The following is a 17888-nucleotide window of genomic DNA, read 5'->3' on the forward strand; positions in this document are numbered from 1 at the left end:
TCACACTGGGAATGACACTACAGGGGACAAACATCTCCAGAGTATTTGGTGTCTATTTGATGTTCCCCACTACAGCCAGAGGAAATACAAAAGTGAGGAGGAAACATCCTTAGCTCCTCACACCTGCAGCTGCCAAAGCAGCTGTGATTTCTGTTAAAGTAAAAAAAAAAAAACCCAAATTGCTTTCCAATTTCCTTGAGAGATGAGCAAGTAACAGATCTGAATGGAGTTTCACAGCTTCCATCTGGGTTTTGTGTTTTTTCCTCAACTATTTCCAACCCCAGCTGTCTGATACTCACTGGGGGCAGCCCAGTGACCATACAGGTTTCTGTGTGTGAGATCACAGACCATCACAGCCTCCCTGCAGTCCTCCTTCTGCTCCACCAGTGATACCTCAGAGCACCCAGGGGTTTACACTCCTGTGAAAGGCAATACCCAAATCCTGTGCAGGTTACCAAATTAAGACCAAAAACAGTCCCATCACTGGAATTTTGTCTGCCTTATGCAAGAATCAGGTTGTACTTGCTCTGGGTGTAAAGATCAATCTAGGGAATAGTTTTGCTAAGGTTGTTCAGCTTTGCAGGGAGATCTCAAAATTCATCCACCCAGGACAAACTCAGGAGCAGAGGAGAGGGAAAAAATATCTCACCTTTTAGCACAGGGAGAGCTCAGCCCAAAGTTCTCCTCTAACCCCTTCATTTGTGTAGAGGGTTTGTGTGGAGAGGAGAGGGATTGCAATGCCAAAAGAGATGAATGGCATCTACCAAGGTTTTTATTCAGGCTGCAGTATTGACCTATATCTGCTCTATAAAGGTGAAAAAACATGGATAGCTGTGTGGGTTGAGCAGGAGCATCTTCCTGCTGCCAGCTGGCAAACAGCTTGGGGATTACAGCATGAGGATTAATAGCCTTTGTCATTTGTAAGTGCAGATGCTAACCTTACTCATATGACAGACTGATCTTCTTTGGATTCTGTGCCTGTTTGCTGTTCCAGAAAGATGACCTTGGGCTGCTGTGAGAGACAAAATATTTACACATTCATTTCTTAGGGCCCACAGTGTAGGCTGCAGGAAGGCACAAGCTCACTCTGCACTGAATAAAAAAGCTGTGTGCCTTCAGCAGATCTGGAGCTCAGGAGCCATGCATAGGAACAGAGTTTCAGCTCAGGCTTGATGCCACTGCAGCCTGGCTGTGCTGCTTCTGGAGTAGGGAGAGAGCAGATTCCCAGCTCACAGCAGCACGAGCACACCAAGAACCTTCCTCTCTGCCTCTCCCCCACCACCACCTTCCCACCACTGCTTGGGGTTTTCATCTCTTGCATGACAGCTCGTTAAATCCTCTCCAGATCCCAAATAAACACCCAGACCAGCTCTGTGGAATTATCTTGGATGCCTTTCCAAGCTTTAGGATCTGTCAGCTTCTGGCTGCTTGAATCACAGAAGCAGATGAGCTCAGAGCCAGCTCTGCTTCCTGGGCTATGAGAATGTATTTGTTGAGGTATCACATGCTGGAGGGAAAAACCTGCCTCCTTCAGAGTGTGAGCTTCTCTACAAACCCTGGCTGCTTTGTTTCTTCCCCTCAAACCATAGCTGCAAGCATCACACTTAGCACATTTTAAATGGAATGAGGATGCTCCTGCATACTAATTCCTGCAGGCTGTGTTGTCCTTTTGCAGAGCACAATGCCCATGAGAAAAGGAAGAAAGCAAACACAGAACAGGTTGTTTCTTCTGTCATTAACTTGGTCCACATTGAGGTGGCTATTCTGTAAATATTTGTGTCACAGCCTGACAAACTTCAAACTCCACAAGTGGACAAGAGAGCAGGGAGGCAAGGTCTTGATCAAGAGCATCACAACTTTGAGATGACCCCTCTGGGAGGGGATAATGGGATGGAGAAGGCCATATCCTTTGCTCAGCCTTTCAGTCCACTCTTCGTGCTGAAGGGCAGAAGGCAGCTGAGGGGCAGGGAGATGAAGTGCTGTGATCACACAGATTAAAAATGATGATAAATATGGGAGTGGAAAGCAAGCTCTGCAGGCACGCCAGCTCCAAGGTCACTGCCAGCTCCAGCTGAAGGGGAAAATGAGCTGCCACCAGAGGAAATGCCTGCTCCTCTGCCAAGCTCCCACCTTCAGCTTTATGCTGGGAAAATGATCAATAGCAGCTGGCAGCCTTTGGATCTGTGCATCCAGGAACTTCTAACGACATCCATGACTGAAGATCAGTCAGCTATGTAAAGCACCAAATAACTCCCTGGGATCTGCAGCTGCTAAAAATACACCCAAGCATTGTCCAGTGCCCCGGGAGCTGCACAGCCCACATTGCCCCTGAAGGGAAACAGCAACGAGCAGGCCACAGCAGGGTCCAGCTAATTAAAGACACTGGGAAAAAGGAAACCCAGACAAATCAAAGGATGCAGAAGATCATCCGGATAAAGCCTTTGCAAATGGGCACTTCAGTGAGCCATTGCTGCTGCTCAGTGGGCTAAAAGGGGAATCATTGCTGTGGGCATCAGTTAAGATCATCATTATTATGGGGAGTACAGACAGGTGAGATCATTCTGTTCTGTTGTCGATAAACATTAAAAAAGAACAAATAAAGTAGCAGCAGAGAGCTCAGCAGGACAGGGGCATGCTGACTGGGGGGAGAGAACAAGGAAGCTGCAGCCAGTGAATGTTCAAGATACAGAGATGTATCCAGGGCACTTAGCCCATAATAGTCTGGGCCAATGCAGTCAATCCCTTTCCACATTTTCAGGCTTTTTTTTTTTTTAATAAGAAAATTCAAATAAAATATAAAGGGATTACAAACAGAGGTGTCAAAAGGGAGCTTATTCTCTTAGAAAACATGAGTGCATTAGGAAACATCCATAACCTAGACCTGTAAGCTCCCAACCATCCCAGAACCAGGTTATCCCTTCCTGTCCTGCTCCCTGAAATCCCCATCACAGCTCTTCTCCCCACCTGGAGCCCCACAGAAGCAGAGAGCTGCAGCATCCACATGGAAAAGCCAGTGGAGAGTCAGGATTCCCAGGGAATGGAAAACTTCCTGGAAACTCAGTCTTGTCAGTCACTTCCAAAGGAAACAAGGGTTTAAAGCAGTGACTAAAAGGGCAGTGGTGTTTACATAAGAAAGACCATGAGCACAAGCCCAGCCTGTATCAATATTAGCAATGACTAATTCAATCTGTCAATGGGAAGAATTACAGGAGCTTTGGAATATGCCAGAGCTGCTGCAAAGCCTCCATTTCACAGACAGAAGGGAAAATAAGCCACAAAAGCAATAAAAATCCCAAAATATTGCTTGTAAGCACGAGTACCCCCAGCACCTTGCTCATCCCAAGATCCCTAAATTTCTCCATTGCTTTTGTAGGAGCATAAAGAACCCCACAAATGCACTTCTCAAGGCATGGATGTGCCAAGAGTTTTGGCAGTAACTCCAAAAACCCAATGGCACAGACCTTGTCCCCTCCCTCCAAAATTTTCTGATAAAATATAAGGGTAAAATGTGGCAGCAAGGATGCAGCAACATGCTTTCCTTGGACAGCAAAATTTTAACACATGCTTAAGTATTGACTTACTGAAAGTAAACTGTTTTCACTTGCTTTTCTCTGACTCCAAAAACTCTACAATGAAATTATACATTAAAATTCAATTCCCTTAATGCAGTATCTTCAGAAAAGATCTTAATGTGAAAACAGCATGGAAGTCCAAATCCAGTGTTGTTCATTGTTTTTTAAAATTATCTTTTTCATTAGGTTTTTTTTAATCATGCTGTTATAAATCTGGGTTATCTCTAGCTCACTGCTGAAATGTATTATGAACTTACACTTTTTCTGTAGCTAATCATGAAGCATAGGCAAGACTTTGCAGGTTCAAGAAGTTCTGAAGAGAATCTCAGTAAATTTATTACACACACACATTCCAGGTAATAAAATTAATTATAAACACTTGCATATACATTTTATGCAGTTCAGAACAAAAAAAAAAAAAAAAAAGAGAGATGGGAAAACAACTGGATCAGCAAATGCACCTTTTGAATTGGGCTGTTTCCTCTACTTTTTATTTTTTCCCCAGGAGAAAAGTGTATGATAAATAAAATCCAATTTTGCTGATTAGCACTCAGATGTTCACTTTTTCTTGCATTGGTAATACATCAGCTTTAGCAGTGCAGTCAAGAGCATATTTGTTGGATGAGCTGTATTTGTGTTACAAAGCCCCAGTAGTGCAAAGCAGACATGCCAGCTTATCTAGACAGTGGAGGAGAGCCCTCCTGCATAGGATACCCAGCAGATTCCCAGGGAAAATGATGCTCTGACAGGTGATAAGAAGATACAAGAGCATGGTCTGTAGAATAACTTGTATCACCTATACCAGAAGTGCAGATTATTCAGTCTGCCTCCTGAGGACAGACAGAGCCTGTGTGTGACACAGAGATAACCTGTGAGTATCACAGCACTGCCCTCAGGGCCTGTCCAACCTGGATGTGATGAAAACCAGCACCAAGGACCAATTTTGGTCGAACAGCCAGTGCCAAAATTTGCATTAGTTAGGTTTGCACAGCACCGTTGAAGTGAAGGAAGTGGCTGCGGTGCAGGAGGAGGCAGAATTTGGTGCCAGGTTCTCTGCAAATGGCAAAAACAAACTACAAAGTGATTCAGCACAGGCAAACCTCTTCAGCAAAATATTTCCTGTGTCTTGCTGTCATCAGCAGGAATGGAGGAAAGACAGTTCCCTGCTAGAGAGTGTGGAGAATGGGAGATTGGGCAGCAGATAGCATTTGGAGATCTCAGCACCTCACTGCCTGCATTCCACTGAGCATGAACATCCTCCTTTGTGTCACACACAGCACTGCAACAACAACCACTTAGGCAAGCAGCAGACTGAGACACATCCTCTATCCATCATCTCCATGACTTCAGCTTACAGAGATAGGAAAAGAGATTAAAATGGAAAAGGACAATGTAGTCTGAAAAGTAACCACGTGACAGTGTCATCACCTCATCCAGCAAGGCTGCTCCTTGCATTGCTTTCAGCTGGAGGCAGGAGCACCATTCTGTTCTCCAGTGCTAGTTCACCAGAGCCAGCAGCCCCTCTGCATCCTATTCCTGGCCTGCAAGAGAGCTTCTTCCCAAGGTTAGGTGACATGATCTGGCATCCTCTGCTGCTCAGCATGCCAAAACCAGTCCCCTTGCATATCCCAAGGAGATATTACAGGATAGCCCAAGAGACTTGAGGAAGAGCCTTCAGAAAATTAAGTAGAGCCTTGCTGAATCACAGAAAAACCTGAAAATCTGAAGCCCTTTCCTGTAATGCTCACAGAAATGCTTTTCTGAATGAACCTCACTTCTAAAAATCACATTAACACATGGGCAAAATGATGCAGAAAGGAGTGATTCAGGCACAAAGGTGGCTGTGCAGTTTGTTCTGGTCTTTTTTTTTTGGTATTTGTGATGACAGAAGCCATAACTTCAAGTAAACATCTAAACATGCATTGTATTATGCAATATAGAATGGATGCTTGTTATCTCTTGTGCAGACCTATGTCAATGCAGGATAACAGGGTGCCTAATTAAAAAAACCACTAGTATTTAGTCCTTATATCAATAGGAGAACAGTAGTAATGTCTAGGCACTTAAAAGTTGACAGAGAATTCTAGAGTGCTTTCTCATGCTGCCTGAAAAATACATCATCCAGTCTACAGTGGTATCAAATGCTTATTTCTAGGACTTAGAAACACGATAATAAAAGGGAGAGGATGTGACCTGCATGCAGGTTAGCTTTTCTGTGAGCTATCTGCGTGGCAAGAATATTTGCAAACTTCATTAATATAAATAAGGGAAGAGAGGGAAGTGAGAGTTCACCCCAGAAGAAAACAGCATCACATCAGAATCAGTCCGTGCTGATTAAGCCTGTGGAAAAATGAGCAAGACAATGGCCAAGGAAAGGGTTTTGCAGGTATTCCCACTGCTTCTCACTAGGGTTATGTGGATGTAGAAAATGGCAAGAACTTGCTTCCCAGTCCTTGTCGCCTTTGACACACGACACGGAGTGGGCAGGTTAAAGCTGTGTGCTCTGCCAGGGCTGTTTTCTGCTGGCAGAGAACAAGGGGAGAGCAGCCCTTTGTCCCTGGCCACCCCTAGGACTCCAGCAGGGTGTGCCACCTGCAGATCTGCGTGCCCTGCGAGTCCTTCATCTCCTGCCAGTGGCTCTGCTCCTCCTCCCCGCTGCTGCTCTGGCCCAGGGAGATCCAGCCCACCATCTCCTTGCGCTTCAGGCTGCGCCTGTTGTGGATGGAGATCAGCAGGGTGACGTCAGACAGCTGGAAGAGGGCCACCTGGAAGATGAAGGTTTCCTTGTAGACGGGGTTGGGCTGTCCCCGGCGGATGGAGGTCTTGCAGCGAGACATCTCCTGACCCACCGAGTTGCGCAGGCACAGTTTCCCGTAGGTATCTGGGACAAAAAAATTAAAAGAGGGGATGATGTTTTTGGTGAAGGTGACAGGCTAAATGAACAAAAAACCACCCCAAAAACCACCCAAGTAGAGTTTAGTCTGCAGTGAGTAACAGATGAGGGCTGGATGGTGCTCTTTGGTAAAATTCATGGATGAGAAGCAGAAGATGAAAGCTCCTCTTGGATTTTCTCATATTCAGCTGGGGAGAAAGAAGAACTGACGCAGGTATCAGCCCCACTCTCTTGGAAAGAACGGGATATCAGATATCCAGTCCTAGCAAACCTAAGATTAACCAAAATTATGAGCATCTCTACAGATTCTTCTCTTCAAGTGGTGTCTCCACCTTCCCTTCCTCTCCCTCACAGTAAAGCTTCATTGGGACTGTCTTACCCAGGCTTCCCTTGGCTGCCCTTGCCTCTCCACCACTCTCTATCATCTATTGTTTGAGATACCAAAAAATAAGGGTCTTGAAAAGGAGGGGGGAAAACTATGCATTAAAAATCAGTGAAATTATCTGATCTCCCATGATAGTTTCATAATTTTTTCAAATTCTTGTATAATTTCTTTTTGTGGACTCAAGGTCCATTTTGTTTACAATTGAAGTCCTTACAAGGAGTAAACATGCTTAGCAAGTCCAAGGAAGGGATGGTCCAATTTAGTGCCCCTGTAAATCTACTCTTTCAGTTCCTGCTGCTTCCTGTATTAATCAGTTCTCCTCTGCTATGTGGTTGTTAATACTGTGGTGTCAGAGCTCCCAGTGCTCCACAGACCCAGCTCAGTGTAAGTTTTCACCTTGCTCTGCACATGACAGTGACAGATTGCTTGGCTAGACAAGTCCTCTGCTAACCCCTCTGTAATCTGTGCAAGTGAGTATTATTTCAGAGTGTGCTGAAGATAGGAAATAAATAACAAGCCTCCCTCTCTTGTCTGCAGCATTTCTATCCTCTTCTGTTCCCGTTTGATGTGCTATTTTACGCACTTATCTACTGAGCAACACAAGGTGTGAAATTGCACTTCAGGTGTGAAAACACTTCCACGTCTCCAAAGCAGGGCTTCCCGCTCCTCTCAAACTGTTCCACTGAAAAAGCTGTCAGGAGGCTGACAATCAAGGAGCAAATTGTGAGCCTGCACAGCTGTACAGATATCAAGTTTCTGTGGGGAAAGTTCAGCCCAGTCATTAGCTGGGGGTGCCAGCTTGGCTCCCAGCACAGCACTGGGGATGAAGGGGATCCTGCCAGCAAAGGCCAACTTGTCACACAGAAAGGCAAAGCTTTGATTCAATTTCCTGATTGTGTCTGGGAAGGAAAAAAAAACACACTTTATTGAAAAGTGGACTAATTTCCACCTTAATATTCAGTGTTGAAATCTGTAACAACTTCAGACCCATCAGGGACACAAAGCCCAAGAGAGGACCCTGTGTTCCAGCTTGACTCCATGTGAAACCAGACACGACTCCTACAGAATTTGTAGGGATGTCATTGTGCTTGGCACTGACAAACCACAATGTGCACTGAAGCATTCCTCATGTGTAAGTCCTGGCTGCTGGTCTAGACTGCAGGGAGCTCCCTGAAAATAAAGATAAGTAGGGTGTTTATGGATTTTTAAAATGTATTTATCCTTTCTTTTCTTTTTTTTTCTAAGGAGGGGATTTCAAAGTTTTGAAAGAACTCCACCAGGCTAGTTTTTAAATACAAGCAAGCAGGTAATTAGTACAACTCTCTGTTTGAACTTCAAAATTTTTCTTTCTTTTCACAACCAACCCAACATTACCTCCCTATGCTACTTTAAGGAAAGGTCCCCCATACATGTCTGCATCTGTTTTTCTAAGACAGGTCTAGATTTTAACCTTAGTATACCTTGCTGTCATCCTCCCTTCTGACTTTCACCAGTACTGGCAGCTCAGGTGGGATTCATCACACCTAACTGCAGGCACATTCATCTGGACACTGCCCAAAGGAGCCAACCAAGTCATAATCAAAAAAGCAGATGCCATAATTCAGCAGTGATCTAGCAGACAGTGATACCATTACAGATGATTTAGGTGCTGACACTAAAGCAAGAGCCACAGCTAAAGCACCTCACAGGATACTGTTTCAGCATGTCCCAGTTAATTTTGCAGGCTATGAATGGATGAGTGTCTTGCAGTCATAAACTCTGGGATGTCACATCCCTGACTGAGGCCTCAACTTTTGCAAGTGAGGGGTAACACAGCTGGCTTTGAGGAAAAATGAGCAGCACACCACCTATGAGTTAAAGTCAGAAAAGCTGGTTTTTTTTCTTTAATATGCTTCATATTTCTATTTAATTCTGCACCCAGACCCTCTGTTCAATACCAAGGTGAGTGGGGATTCTGCATGTATCATCTGGATCAGGCTGGAAGGGTTCTCTCAAGGCAGAGCTAAGACCAGGAGCCCTGTTCACCCCCAGGAAAACACAGGCACAAAACCAGAGCAAGTGACAACTAAATCAGGCTGCTCATTCTCCCCAAGTTTATTCCACTGGGTGCATTTTACCAGCCAAAAGAATCCAGCTTGCCTGAACAGAAATAAAAGAGTAGGTGTGGATCATATATTTAGCATCTGAAATTTGCTTTGCAGAGTTGATACATATGAGGCTGAGCTGTTATTCTGCTTCACTGACTAAATTTTAAGATTGTAGTTTTCCCTTCCTGCATTGTGCTCTTTGCAGCATCTTTTCAGGTACCTCATCAGAAAACACAGCTTTTTCTTGTGATCCATTCTGGTCCTCTGGGATGAAAAGCTCTCCCCTCCTGTTGACTTTGCCAAAGAAAATCCATCCCCAGTTACACAGTGAAATTACTGGAGCTACAGCAAGGATGAACTTGATGATTTACTGAGGAATGTATGTGTAAGAGCATCTATTCATTATGAAGGCAAACATTTTCCATCTAATTACATGCTCAGGTTCAGTAATGGCCTCATTACCGTGGTGTCTCAGCACTCTGTGCTCTTCAGAGTGTTTACTTTTGTGCCACCTCCATCAAACACAAAAGGAAAAGAGATTAGAGCTGACGTTCTTTAAAATGCCTAAGTGCTCACCTTCTGCTTAGACACCCATCTCACTGACAGGAGGAACAGTGAGACCTCTCAATATCTGGGAGTGTCTGAGACTGCAGCTTGCCCACGGTTACACAGAAGTCTGTGAAGATTCAAGAACAAAGTCTAATTTTGCCAAGACCAATTTTAGCACAGCAATACCAGGCTCCCCTTTCCACACGGGTGTTTGAACAGAAGTTCTCTGCAGAGCATTTTTACTCTGATACTCTCTGGTGTGAGTGGACTGGACAATGTTCACATGTGCATAAAATATCAACATCTCTGCATTTAATACCAGAGTGAAAAGCACTGAATCAAGGGGTGCTGTGAGAAGCCAGACACATTTTGGGCTGGTGGGGCATCTTCTTACTCCATAGGGTTGGGCAAAGCTCTCCTCGAGCAGACTGCTCTGTCTCCATCACCCATCAAACACCTCTGGAGAGTTCATCTGCAAAGGCAATCAGTTTTTCCAGGATTCTTCTAATGACCCATTTCTGTCATGATTCTTCTGAGGGAACTAACTGATAATGACAACTCAGGGGAATAATCAACTGTAATTTATGCGTTCCTGTTTTTGGAGCAGGGACCAGAGAGTGCATTCAGCTTTCACTTGCACTAAGCACCACCATTATTAGTAAAGCTGACCCGTGAGCAAGAGCACTGCAAACACAAAAGCATCCAACCCCCTGCTTGAATTTATATTTAGCAAGGAAGTAAACAACCAAAGACTCCTGACCCCTCACGTCTGCGGACTGCAGGGTAGCGCGCAGCGCCGTTCCCCACCCGCGCTCCAGGCAGGCTAGCTCATTTCCAAAAGCAGGATAACCATGTCAGCATGCTGCAATCCAGACTAATAACAGCCTCAGCAGAAGAAAGCCTTGGGCCTGGAGCTTAATTTCCCCCAGCTGGCAAGCCCACGCTCCCAGCCTACATAATAAACCAGCGCTGCGTGGCAGAGCAGCCCCAGAGCTCGGCTCTTTGTGCTCCGTGCAGGCAGCTCAATGTGAGGGCTCAGTCTGAGCCCCAGAAGACCATTAGTCCTGGCTTTACCTCCCCTTTCAACCAGCAGTGGGGTAGAACACTGAACGTTCACACTCTGGACCGGGCTCACTGCAGCTGGATCAGTAAAATAGCTGGGAGGAGAATTAGACCTGAGCTTTTGATCCCAACCCCACGTCATGAAAGTCTGGATTAAGGCGGTTTATGGCCTGCTGAATAAATCACACAAGAGCTGGGAGCTGCCTACTACACTGCTGAGAAGCTAACTTTCCTTTCCCTGTTCCACCAAGCCTCTTCTTCTCAGGTTCCCTCTCCCGGGGCTGGCAGCTCTCTCAGGAGGGAGAGGCTGGGATCTGGCAACCTTCACAGCATGTGAGTCATCAGAGAGCAGACCAGCAGTGCCTTCAGTTTAACATGCAGCAGAGGAGAATGCACTGCTCCCTGGCAGCACTGTTTGGCCTGAGGAGAGGGAATTGCTGGCATCAGTGACAGGCAAGAGGGACAGGAGATGAGGGCTCCCTGGAGCACCTGCACAGGTGCTCAGGAAGGAAAATCAGGAAGGGAATCTGCTTCTGGAGCACCTTGGAGCTCAGTTCCTCAGTGATCCTCCTCTGCTGCCTCAATACCCCACTGCATTTCACAGCAGCAGCCCTCTCCTCTCCTGTCAGGCTGTTCACCCCCTGCCTGCCCTCCCAGCCCTGAGCTGACAGAGACACAGCCAAAGCAGAGCACAGGCACCTCTCCAGATGCTCAGCGTGACTCTCCTCTAATAAGGGCAATTCTGCCCTTTCCACATTAGTGCATTGCTGCTGATCAGAGAGGGGCTGGAGCTTTACCAGAGGAAGCAGGGATGCACAGGTCAGGAAGCAAGGACCCACACCTTCCCAGCAGCAGGAGCAGCAGGATGTTTAAGGATGCTTAAGCCTGGCTTTTGTCACCTCCAGCAGCAGTGCCCACGGGCATGGCTTGATTACACAGCCTGTGATCACATCTCCTGCTCGGTGGTGCCACTGCAGATTCACACTAAACATTCAGCTCCAGATGAAATTTGGAATTTGGATTGTTCTGCTCTGGTAGAAAATGCTTCTTTCTTCTGCTTGTTTCGGGAGGGGAAGAATTTTCTCGTTCACAGCTACGGGGCTGTTAGAACATCACCATCCATCCACTTCAAACATAGTCCTTTGATTCAGAAAGATCTGCATTTCTATACCCAGCAACTGTATCATGGACTGTGCTTTTCACAGACCTTTTAGAAACCTAAAACTATGGAAAACTACAGGATAACCATGCACCATCCCTGGATGTCTAATTATTACGGAATAACCCCTGCAAAAATCTCACAGTCGCTCCTTGAAACTCTATTTTTCACTTATTTTGGCTGTGACATTTGTTCTCCTACTCAGTCCAAGGTCCTACAGGTGGTGGGAAGAGCTGTACCCAGCCCATCCACCCAACAGTACCCAGTACCACACACAGCAGTGAGTCCATGAAAATGCAACATATGCTGGTTCTCTCACAAATACTCTTGAATCTCCAGCAATTTGTGACTCAAGAACTCCCTCAGTCAGAGGCTTTGTATTTAACAATCCTCTGTGGAACTTTCTCTGTGAACTTCCCCTGTGCTGCACAGAACTGAGGCAGGCTTCCAGCATCCATGACATTCTGTAGGGAGAAATTTGACAGTGTAGGTGAAGAGCTGTCTCCTCTTCAGAACCTCCCTGCTCCCTCCTCGCTTCCTTTTGCCATCCTTTGGTTTTGTATCAGGAGAAGACAGCAAATGACTGTTTTCAATTCACTTTCTCAATGACACTTAGAGACCTCTGTGAGTCCTCCCCCATCTCCCTTTGTTGCAGCAGCCTTTGTGTAGGAGGCACAGTCTATTCAGCTGCAGCTCACTGGAAGCTGATCCCATTCCCCTGATTCTCTCCAGCACTCCTCACCACATCTTTTCAGTTCTGCCATATTCTGTTTGAAGTCATTACACCAGTGAATGTGTATTTACAATCAAATAGCAATTTTCTGTTTTGTAAATCTGGGGTTTTTTTCATACTATTTGTGACCCTTGAGTTGACATTTTTCCTGCAGCTATTTACCATAAGCCTAATATTTCACTCCTGAGTGGCTCTGAGTCCACCAGATCATATTTGAATTCCACCTGTGTCCCCATGCAATACCTTACACTCATCCACACTTCCACTTCACTGCCCAGCTGCTCATTACTGAGACACCCTCCTGGGGCTCCTCATCTTTTCCACCCAGAACAAAGCTTCCTTAGCTGTTTTTATTCAAGCTTACTTCAGCTATATTCATGGATGGGCATCAAGAAGGTGCAGAAGGAGAGGTGGTTTTCTGCAATCTTGTCACTGTCTGGCAAACACTCAGCAGCAAGAAGCTTCTCAGCACATCTACTGCTCTGTTATCCAATGTCTGGAGGACTGAATCCTTCCCAGCTTGACCTGGCACAGATCCCTCTTCTATTACTGATGACATGGGAACATGAATCACAAAGCTTTAGGAGCTCAAGCCAGTTCCCTGTTCAGAGCAAGATATGCAGGTTAAAAGTTAATTTATTTTATTCAGTTTCCTGGCCTGCTTTGAAGTAATTAAAGGAATTAACCTGTGCCTTTGTTCTCCAGGAATGTAAAAGGGATTATAACTTTTCTTCCCTCAAAAATAATCTGATAAAAATCCACTAATGGTTTTCAAGCATTCCAATCCCAGAGTAAATGGGATCCTAATTTAAAGATTTTCCTATGGGAGTATTTTCTGTACTTGTTGGCATTGTTACCTTTGGCTCAGATAGATGTTTGTTTTCAGACAAGTCTTTACTTCAAGAATTTCTCCTGGTCCCCATAGAAATCCCAATAGCTTGTTCTCTCCCCTCCTGTCTTTTCCAGCATCACTGCTATTGTATTTGTTTAATGGGGTTAATATGCTGCTGGTATAATAATGATCATGCACGGATGCAATTATTATGAGTGATTAATTCTGCAGCTGCCTAAAATCTTGGAGGACTTTTCTTAGGCAAGGGAATAACTTCACAACAGCTCTTCTCACATTGCATTACATACAGACATAAACCCCAAAAGAAATGCAGAAGGGAACAGAAGGAAGGCTGGATTAGAGAAGACAGAGCTGCACCCAGCAGAGCAGCTGATGAAGGTTTAGCATCACATGAGCAGACACATTTCTGTGCTTTGTGTTATGCACTGACTAGCTCAAACGATTCCTGGTCCATCACTGTGATCCCAAGGTATTACTTCAATGCACATACTATGTAACTGGTTATAAATTTTTAAAGACATTTCTGCTAGTGTTGTAGACTTCTCTTGTTACTTTTTTCTTTTAATAATAAACACCCCTTAAATGAACACATTGCATTTTGTTCTAAGAAAATACAAGACCATGGACCAAAATATGAACTCCTGCAAAATGCTAGCACAGGCTAATGATTTTTGCAAGAAGCAAGGAGAATGAGGTGCACAGCACACAAGCCATTAGCACTAAAATACCTACAGTGTCCACATCTGATGAAACTGTAGATGCTTTTCTGCACGAGGCTTTTTGGCACACCCAGATAATTTACGATGCTGGAGTCATACTCTTGAGTGCTCTTAAGTGCTCTGAGTGATAATGGATCTATTTGTGTGAGCAGGGATTGCAAGCTTAGGCCTATAACCCAGCATGTTCCCCAGAACAATACCTGGACACTTATCCTTGACCAAACTATTCTTAAATCCCACATATGTGACCTGAAGAGGAGACACTGCCTGCACGATTTAAGTTTCTGTAAGCTGCCCAGCTGTTTTCTAACCCATTTATTACCCATGACTTTGACATTTACCTGACTCAGTTTAAAGGTTTAAGTGAAGGAGAAAATGTGCCCAGGAAACACTGAGACATGCACCAGCTCCCTTTTCTTCTCTAGAAAACCACCTGTTTCATCCTCTGCAGTCTTTAACACCAAAAATTGCCAATGCTCAGTGTGCTCTTCTGCACACAGTGAAATCCCTGTGCCAAGAGGGCAGCACACGTGGTGTGGGTCTACAGGTGGCAGAGAAGAGGGTCAAGATGGGCAGAAAGCACAGCTGGAGACTTTACTGCTTTGCAAAACTCCTTTGCCATTCCTGAAAGCAGACAGGGTCCTGTACAGGTTCTGTGTTTCCAGGGATGGGAATGGAGAGGGATTCTGCCCCTTGGCTTCTCTCAGTCTTACTATAAATGGCTGCCCTGAACAGCAGTTTAGACTTGGTATTTAACTGTTCCACAGTGCTATTATATCCAAAATTTCCATGAAACTCTAAAGAAATCACTCCCACTGAGCCTGGAACAACAGAACCTCAAATAGGACCTATGTGAGAAAACACAAGGGCTCCTTGCCCACCCTCCAGAAAGGGGCTCAGCAGTTTTAACTTTCACCTTGTAAAGGACTTATTGAGCATCTCATTCAGCCAGCAGCATGTTTCAGACTGTTCTGCAATGCCTGAGGGGTTATCAGTGAAATGCTACTCCAGCACAGAGACAGGGCTGGTTTCCTTCCTTCTTTTTAATTTCTTTCAGTTTCTGCTTCACGGGCTTTTCTTTTTTCTCACTGCACTACTGGGGGCTTTACAGGCACAGAAGAATGATTCAGAAGGCAGAGGGAACAGTGTGACTTGGAATAAAAGAAGTAGATTTTGATAGGTTCAGAGTTTGCCTATGATAATTTATGGATTTCTATGTTTCACCTACAAGTCGATCTAGCACTGTGAGACATTGATCTGACACTGGTCTGTATCATCTGGGTACAGAAAGGATGAAATTTCATTTATGGGTAAAAGAAGTGGGCATTACAGATGCCTTAAAATTAATTTATACCTATATTGGGACTACTTTAATTTCATCAAAAATGAAATTAAAACTTTAGGATTTATCTACTCTGCAGCATATATAAACAGGAGATCTTTCCTGCTGGAGCATGGTTGCCTTAGCCTACCTTTGTTTTAAATAATTAAAAAGGATCTCAACTTAAAACCTTTTATTAAAACATGTACATGCAAACAAGAACATGCCTTTAAGTAATCTATGTGGGGAGCTGTGTTGTCACAGCTAACAAAAGACAGTGAGGGCTGCACAGGCTGGGGTCAGGTGTTTTACTGTTGCACAGGCTGGCCCTTAATTGTCAAGGGACTGACTGATGACACAGATTATTTCTGTAATCTAAGTATAGTTTAGTGGAAAACCTGAGTTTTTACATCCATGTACTGAAATATTTCATAAATATTTTGCTAGATCTGAACCAAAGAGCAGAGCATCTTGCAAAAGCAATTTCAGTGTTTTGCAGCCTGAGATATTCTGTCAAATCCAGACAAGGCAAGGAATTGTCAAAGGTTTACCTGCTCTGACAAGCAGGCACACATCACAGAAAGCAAAGACACCAACAAACAAAAAGGTTGTTTCACGTTGCCATTAGCTGCTTGTTTCAGACAGGAGGCAAAAGGACAGCAGGAGATGAATGAAGCTGTTCAACCCCTGAATGAGGCAACCCAGCAGCAAACAGGTGGCTGTGACTCCATCTCTATCACAGACATCACCAGCACCATCCTCCTCAAGACTCACTGCAGCTCAGGCACCACTAAACCTACTTTAAGGCAATTTTCATTTTTTCCTTTAGGGCTGGAGGAAGGTAACTCAGCCATTGCAACAACTTTCAAATCTTCTTTCTGCAGAAGATTTCCTCGTGCAGCACTGGAGAATTCACAGCAGGAGGGTCCCCAAAGGGCCCAGAGCAGCAGGTGACCCAGCACTCAGCAGCACAGCAAGGGGACTAAACCAAGTGTAGCCCTGGGAAATACTTAATGGCACCAGGCAGGGCCTCTGTGGGTCACATGGCAATATTTAAACACTTGGAAAGTGCTTCTTGCTTTTTCTTTATGGATCTGCTGAGAATTCTTCTGTGCTTTGGGTATCACAGCACTTTTGCCATAATCACATGCTGTAAAAGTAGGAGCAATAAAGCAGATATTCAGGTATTACTGTCCCATCAACTGAGCCTTCATATGATTCCCTCCAATCTCCCTGTAATATTTATCAGCACATGGGTCTAAAATAATACTTAATTTTCAATCAGGTACTCTGCAAGGAAGCCCAGCTCAGAAACGCTGCAGTTGAGCACCTTGAGGAAGAAAATAAAAAAAGCAACTTTTGGCTCAGTGGCTATTTAACAGCAGTGCAAGTACTTACCAGGTGGCCTATTAATTGCAAGGTTTCGGAAATGACTGCCTTTGATCATCTCCACTGCCAGCCTGCCTGTGGTGGCATTGTATGACAGTCCCACGAGCAGCTCTGGCACCCCTCCATGTGACAGGGACTGTGTTGAGGAAGCGCTATCACTGTGAGAGATTGCTGACAGACTCAGCTGAGAATCTGCACTCTGCAGGGAAAGAGCACTGAGAGAAGCATCAGGACATCCATCACCCCTCCCCCAAATTTGTATCTTGTGGCCTTGTTTGGTAAGATCTCTCTTAAGGAATTACAATAACTGAGAATTAATTATGCTGGGGCACCAGAAGAATCAGAGCGTCGCTTTTACAAAAACACATCTCTGAACTTTCTCTTTAAAGATGAGAAACTCTGAGTAAAGTGTTATCACGAGTGTAAATCAAAGCTTCTGAGATAGGCAAACATCCTACTACACTAATACTCCGTACATCTCCTTGATAATGGCTTTTGGATGGAATATACTTTTCAGTTTGGCAGGTTTTGGCCATGTACTGTGCATTTTCTTACTTTCTCTCCTTGCCTCCACCACACTTTCTCTACTCTCCTCTTCACCTGGAGTAGGATATTTTATTCATTTCACGTGCACAACCTCTCTCCAAACTTTTTGTAGACAATGAATCATGACAGAGCTCATCTACACAAATTGATTGGCATAGAAAGAGCTGGATACAACTGTGATGTGCATGGGAAATTAAGAAGCAGCACAGCCAGTTCCTCTTCACATGCCCCACCTCTCCACTTCCATCTGTTACGTGGATGAACATTACTAAGCATTTCTGGCAAGTGGAGATCCACAAGCTGGTATCTAGGGCCAAATGATGCAGCTTCTGCACTGGCAGTACCAACAGAGTGGTGCACAAGAATCACTGCCCTTATTGAAATTAAGAATAATTGGTGGTTTCCCAGACCAACCTTCTGTATCTGAGTGGCACAGCATGTGGTGACTTGTGCACATGTAGTAGATCCACACGATTTTGTGTAAGCTTGCTAGCTGAGCTGTTATTAAACACAGCTTTGCACAGGGAAGAAATGCCCTGCATTCCCCTTACATCACTAAGGGGATGGGCCAGATCTGCCAATCACAGCCCTGAATGGAAGACTTCAGGAGCACCACATTC

General features: G+C 44.8%; 1 protein-coding gene across 9 annotated transcripts in view; it reads right to left on the reverse strand.

Annotated features, from left to right (window-relative positions):
* Window positions 1-3022: 3022 nt before the first annotated feature.
* Window positions 3023-17888, reverse strand: part of SYT16 (synaptotagmin 16) — a 64326-nt gene continuing 49460 nt past the window's right edge. For all 9 annotated transcript variants that reach the window (XM_079308266.1, XM_079308261.1, XM_079308262.1 and 6 more), the window contains 2 exons: window positions 16732-16921; window positions 3023-6453 (listed from right to left, as the gene is read on the reverse strand). In XM_079308266.1, coding sequence (XP_079164392.1) covers window positions 6140-6453; window positions 16732-16921 — 504 coding nt within the window. In that variant the 3' untranslated portion in view covers window positions 3023-6139. The remainder of the gene's footprint in view (window positions 6454-16731; window positions 16922-17888) is intronic.

The sequence above is a fragment of the Erithacus rubecula genome, assembly GCF_903797595.1.
Source record: "Erithacus rubecula genome assembly, chromosome: 6".
NCBI classification, from domain to species: domain Eukaryota; kingdom Metazoa; phylum Chordata; class Aves; order Passeriformes; family Muscicapidae; genus Erithacus; species Erithacus rubecula.